This window comes from Phoenix dactylifera, chromosome 2 (assembly GCF_051530095.1).
Source record: "Phoenix dactylifera cultivar Ajwa chromosome 2, Ajwa_hap1_PhDact_Kaust_v1.1, whole genome shotgun sequence".
NCBI lineage: Eukaryota > Viridiplantae > Streptophyta > Magnoliopsida > Arecales > Arecaceae > Phoenix > Phoenix dactylifera.
This window is the reverse complement of record NC_143191.1, coordinates 18649776-18655941: the sequence shown is the minus strand read 5'-3', so window position 1 is coordinate 18655941 and position 6166 is coordinate 18649776. Positions and strand designations below refer to the sequence as shown.

Below are 6166 nucleotides of genomic sequence, written 5' to 3'. Positions count from 1 at the left end.
AAATTCCACTGCCATGGCATCTAAATTAAGCAACTCTATATATCAAAATCTACGGCAACAAAGAAATCAATTGTACTACCTTCTCTTCCAAACCTTCAAAAGCATCTTTATTCGCATAATCCTAACCAATTGATTAACAATTCAGGCAGGGTACATTTGAAGCAATTTTATCGTGCACTCCTTGGAGGCCAAAGAAACATAGCTACCCATTCCCCTGCACGTGCGAGCTATGGCGGAATGTCTCAAGCAGCGTGGAAAATAGGTAGCTCGGCACCAGACGTGGAAAATAGAGGGACCACCTTGACGAGCCGCTGGTTTTGTGCTCGACGGTTTTGATCTCTAAAGCGAGGGTGCGATACACACCAGGAAACCCTAAACGAAATCTCCAGACGCAAACGGGGAAGTCCGATTTCGCATTCTTCCCCACAAGGAGGACAGAGAAATACCCACAAGCGTCGTATTATTTACGCCATTCTGTCCTTCCCCTCCGGATTTGGCCACGCCATTTAAAACTCTCAGATAGCTGCGATCTGGAAGGGGAGACGAAATCGAGAGAAAGAGAGAGAAGAGAGACAAGGAGTCACGCAATCGAAGGTATCGTCCTCTTCCTCTCTCGAATTCTCCTCCTCTGTTGCGATATATTTTTGTACTTGTACTCTTTTCTCTCTCTAAACCCCTTCCACTTCCCGTGCTCATTCCGAGCCCCCGTAGCTGGCGATCGCACCCTACTCTCTTGTTTCTTTATCTGCGAATATATCTGAGCACGAGGTTTCTGAGGAAATTTTCCCCTTTTTTGGGATTTTTTTTGATGGCATGTTTGTAGGGAATCACTTCATCAAGAATCTCTGAAGGAATCGATTCGAGGCGGTGATGCATGTTTTGGATTGAAATTTCCCTGGCCTACTCGTGTAATTTCTAGCTTTTATCGGATGATTGAATTTTTTTTGTTCGGAGATGGAAGATTGAATATTGGCTCGCATTTGTGCGAATAGAGGAATTAAAACCGATGAGAAAAACAAGTTCGATCGAGATCGTGTGGAGGACGGAAATTCGATTGGTGCAACGCGAATGGATCTCGTGCTCAATTCTCTGGTTTTGGCAACAAATAGTAGCGTTTTGATGAGAAATTTCAATGATTATCTCAATTTTCTAAATCTTGGTCTTGCTGTTCTTTTCCATCAAGCATTAGCAGGGTTTGGAGCTGTGTTTGTAAGAAGCCAGAAAGCTAGAAGGGACATGGGTAGAAGGTAGAGGTCCTGCCTCTATCCCCCCAAGCAGGGGTGGTTTGAGGGAGTGCTTGCATGCCACGCATGTGAAGCAAGGGCATGGCTGCCTTCCATTTCTTGAATAAATTTACAAGAGATGCTACCAGGTTTTCTGGAATCTTTGTTTTGTTGTTTGGGACTCTTGTTGCTGAATCTTGTCGGATAAAATTGGTGCTTTCTGGTTCTTGGACTTCTCAGGACAGTGGAGGGTGTCACCTGGATTGAGAGGACTTGAGTCCCAGTTGTTTTTGCTGAGTTTGTAAAATGTAGTCGAGCTTGGATGATCTGCATGCCTTGATTTGGCTTGGTGGTTAAGAAAGAGGTGCAAGTAGTAGCTTTAGGGTTGACAGTTGCTTAGGTGATAAGATTGGTGATTGAATATTGAACTGTTGATTAGTGGCATGGAAGTATGAAGAGTGCATCATGAAAAGTCTAGTTAGAGGGGAAGAAGATTGATGGGAAATTCCTAATATGCCAATTTTGGTGGGCACTAATTGTTGTTTTAAAGGCTTATATGGGCCAGCTTGGGCAATCATATTAGGAATTTCCTTATCATTTTCTTTCTATGCAATGTCTTTAAGAAATAAATGATGCGACAATGTGATAGGATGTTTAAATTTGTCTTAACTGATTTAAAATAAATATGATTTACTTTTGAGAGGGTAGAGGAATTTATTGTAGTTAAGAAAGATCTAGTGCGAGTTAAGAAAGATCGAGTACAAAAAGTGGGGCCCAACCCATAATGCGAGTTCTTATTCTCATGTTCTTATTTATTCATCCTCTTCGGAAAGGACAATGTTGACAAATTTTGCAGGTTTTGATATTTCTTGGCTTTATTCTTTTTTGTTTGCAGACGGTTATTTTGTGATTACCAACAATTAACGTGAAACAATGTGAATGAATTTGTAGGTTATCCATTGATAACATTATTTATGAGTTTCCCTGTATGTCTTGAAAATATGTCTAGCATAGCAACATATAAATAATAAATTGATTATATCAAAATCAAGGTTTTCGGTACTGCTTTCAGTATCCATACTGGTATGCAACTGGTAAAGTGTTGGTATAGTATGGTTCTTAGTACCAACACTTGGTAAGGGAGGCATGCCGTCATGCTGAGTATCGGTTTTCTAATGGTACAAGTTGGTACATGTGGTACGATCTGATATAGTGTGATATTGCAAACTATGGTCAATCATTGCAATTTCATGGAGATAATTTAGAAATTTCTAATGGAATCAATTGAAGGATCTTGTATCTTTTTGTGTTTAATCCATCCTGCAAAATCTTGCAAATTATTGCGAGATATTTTAAAAGACATCTAGTACTATTGTTCAACCCACTTCATTATCAAGACGTAAGACCAATGGGTGGACTATTTGCAAAAGAATTTGTTTATGGACTATTCTGATCTTTGGGGTTGTAGAGCTTTCATATGTTCTTTTAAGCACTTTAGATGGTGGCTTAGCATGTTGCATTTGGCCAAAGTAATAGATTTCTTGAATGCTCAGCTTCATTTTATGACATGTTCCCTGAATTAATTAGATCATTTGCTTTCTTACAATTTTTTTTTTAAATTTAGAACTGTAGGACATTGCATAAGGCCTTGTTTTGGCATTGCTATAGGTAATAAAGTTTTTGCTAGTAGTGCTTTCCCTAATAGAGCTTTCGCTTACAGAGCCTTTAATAAAAGTTGTTTGCTATTTAATAACTACATTTTTGAAATGCTGTGGAATTATAACATTTGTTTGGTAACTAAATCAAGAAAGTGCCTTTTTAGTGTAAGGAAGCGATAATAAAGGATATTACATAGTGATTTTCAATTATTTACTATTTGTACTATCAAAAACTACTATTGTAAAGTATTCTTAATTCATAAATTATTTATTTTGATATTTAACCTAAATAATATAATGAATAATAAATTTTAAAATTAATTATAAATCTATAATATTATTATATTAAAATAATATTAAGATAATATAAGAATATGATATATTTATTTTATTATATTATAAAAGTATTATATCATAATATTATTACATTGTTATAACATGGTTATTATAATATAATATAATAATGATGATAATAATATTATATTATATTATATTATATCATATTGTTATTATATTGTATCGTCAAATATGTTATTATAAAGCATTGTTAACTTATAGATTATTTTTAAATTAATACTTTTAGAAATTCCATCATCGAGATTCTAACTGGGTTTCCCAAGCCAGCTTTTTCCTAAAAAAAAAAAAAAGCTTCCCTACACAACTTAAGTAAAACTTTTGCCCAAAAACTCCAAATTGGAGCATTTCCTGGATAGACTTTTTTCAGCTTTTGGAGGTGCGAGAAAGTGATTTCAAAATTTTTACTAAACACCTTAAAATCACCCAAAGAGCTTTTGGTCCTATAAGAAGTGCTTTCTGGCCCTCCAAAATCAATGCTAAATAGGCTTGTCTTGTTTATTCTTTTGAATGTTTGAAACTTTGTCTTGACTTTTTCTTTTGATCTCAACATTTTCCTATTGCAGGATTGATGCTTACCTCGGACTTGAACTTGGGGCATAGTCACAGTCGATCTACTTCACAGGCCTTTTCTCTTGTGTCTTGTTTAGTTTTGAGCTTCTCTTGACCATTGTATATCATGGGACAAATTTCATTTGAGACATTCCATGTTGTACATATGTATGTAAAGCTACAGTCGTGGTAGTATCATGTATTTCAGCTTCTCAACTTTGTTGGCACACTAATATTTTGTATGTGAACCAAGATTGTGTTTTATCTGCATACTTTTGCACTGAATTTGTGGCAGCTTTCATCAAAACTCGTAGATGTAATTTCGATTTTACGCGGGACGGAGAACCAACTTGCCATTAGTCTTGGATTCTTGATCATCTGAAAAGTTGGAAATTCTGGTTGTTTCTGATCAATGGAGAGCTTAGCCCAGCTGGAAGCCTTGTGTGAAAGGCTTTACACTACTCAGGATTCAGCTGAACGAGCACATGTCGAGAGCACCTTGAAATGCTTTTCTGTGAACGCTGATTACATTTCACAATGCCAATACATTTTGGATAATGCTTTGACTCCTTATGCTCTGATGCTGGCTAGTTCAAGCTTGTTGAAGCAAGTGACAGAGCACAGCCTTTCTTTGCAGTTGCGGCTTGATATCTGTAATGTTGTTTATTCTGATCTATAGTAACTTGTACATACAATTAATCTTTACAAATAAACAGGCTTTTTTTATTTTTATTTTTTTGGCCAGTTTCAGTTCAATTGAATTACTTTATTTCCTTTTCATCATTCTAGTCTAGTTGCTTGTATGGTATGTTCTTTATGACATTATTTACCATCTGCTGCTTAACTGTTTGAATGTGACATGAAAGTTTTCACCTTATGGCTGTTGCAATTGTATATTTCGTTCTGCACATGGTTAAATTGCTGATAGCATTATCTTGGTTTTGGTGGACATAATGAAGCCTGTAAAATTAATATGTTATCTAATTATCCTTTCATCTGGTTTTTTAATCATGTTTTTTTCTTTGTGTACTTCCATTTATATTCTGATCATATATTATGCATGTAAATATACTTTTGCTACTTCTCTTGCAGTATTCTAAATTGACTTATCTGTGATTTGTATGTAGGGAATTATGTGATAAACTATCTAGCAACTAGAGGATCTGAACTGCAGACTTTTGTAACTGGATCTCTGATTCAACTATTATGTCGAATTACAAAATTCGGGTGGTTTGATGATGACAGATTCAGAGAGGTTGTTAAGGAGGCAACAAACTTCTTAAGTCAGGTATATGCTATCTTCTAATCAAATATTAGTTTTCTGTGTCTTTTTGTACAATCATGACTTTTAAATAGATAGAAGTATGGACCAACATAGGTGTCTACTATCTCTAATATTTGTTGACACATGTTTATTAAAGTCACAGCAACTTCACCATGCTTTCTTGCTGCTTCTCCCATTCTCATTTCACTATGCAAGAGACTTTATCTTTCCCTCTATCAAGTAATTGGCTTCTAGCAGTTAGAGACCGCCTCTCACGTGGAGTGAGCAGAGTTTGAATTATGCTGAGTGTTGGCTACCCGAAAATCATGATAAAGTTTGCCAAAATCTGAGTCTTTTAATTTTTTAGAAGCAATTTTTATCATCTTATTGGTTCCTTTAGTTGTTAACTCTTTTGATTTGTCACATGCAACATACACCGTGGTATCACTATTGTGTCAAATGTTGTAGCCTAGAGTAGCATGCCTTTGCTTTTTGCTCAGTCAGCCTTTTTTTAAATCTGGAAACTAAACTGCTTATGCTAGGGAACCTACTTTCAGTCATCAGAGATGAGCAAGCAGACTACTGTCATGAACATGGCAAATGCCTTAGCCTAGAATTGTGCAACAGTTGCTTTCTCATTGCCAAGTCCACCTTCGTCCAAGCCTTGAGCTTAGCATGCGGTACCAAAATAGACACAAGCACGCATCCTTGACAAGGACATTGTTAGGAAATTTGTCTTGTAGCACACAGGGGTCTTAGGAGGCTCGGGGCTAAACTTATAACTTGCTGAATTCTTAGGTTCAGACTGAATTTTTATTGAAAATGAACTAACAAAATTGATGCTCTTAAAAAGAAAGGTAAAAATCTATCAGATGGAATACACCTAACTTCAGGGTTATGAATCTAGGGCTTAAAGAGGTCTTTATATATCTGCTAAGACTCGAGAATAATTGAAGCTTCATGCATTTGATCCTCCCCAGACCCCACTGGTGGGATCTTCATGCATCTGGATGCCCTTACTTCTATTGTTTGTATTTGTTGCACGCATATTATTTCATTTCTTTTTATTTTTAATATTTAATATAACTCACACTTTGTATGCTCTTTTTAATTAT

The 6166-nt window shown here is 36.0% G+C and overlaps 1 protein-coding gene across 16 annotated transcripts in view; it reads left to right on the top strand.

The window, feature by feature from the left end:
* Positions 1 to 319: 319 nt before the first annotated feature.
* LOC103696370 (ARM repeat superfamily protein) overlaps positions 320 to 6166 on the top strand; it is a 49215-nt gene continuing 43368 nt past the window's right edge. For 3 of the 16 annotated variants that reach the window (XR_015975172.2, XM_088715520.2, XM_088715514.2), the window contains exons 1-4: positions 388 to 594; positions 3802 to 3955; positions 4102 to 4440; positions 4915 to 5075. Coding sequence is in view for 12 of the 16 variants with exons in the window: in XM_088715520.2 (XP_088571646.2) it covers positions 4200 to 4440; positions 4915 to 5075 (402 nt within the window). In the remaining 4 variants the exon portion in view is untranslated. Of the gene's footprint in view, positions 595 to 823; positions 909 to 3801; positions 4441 to 4914; positions 5076 to 6166 lie in introns of all 16 variants that reach the window. The other 13 variants (XM_088715516.2, XM_039118491.3, XM_088715519.2 and 10 more) reach the window with 10 other exon arrangements.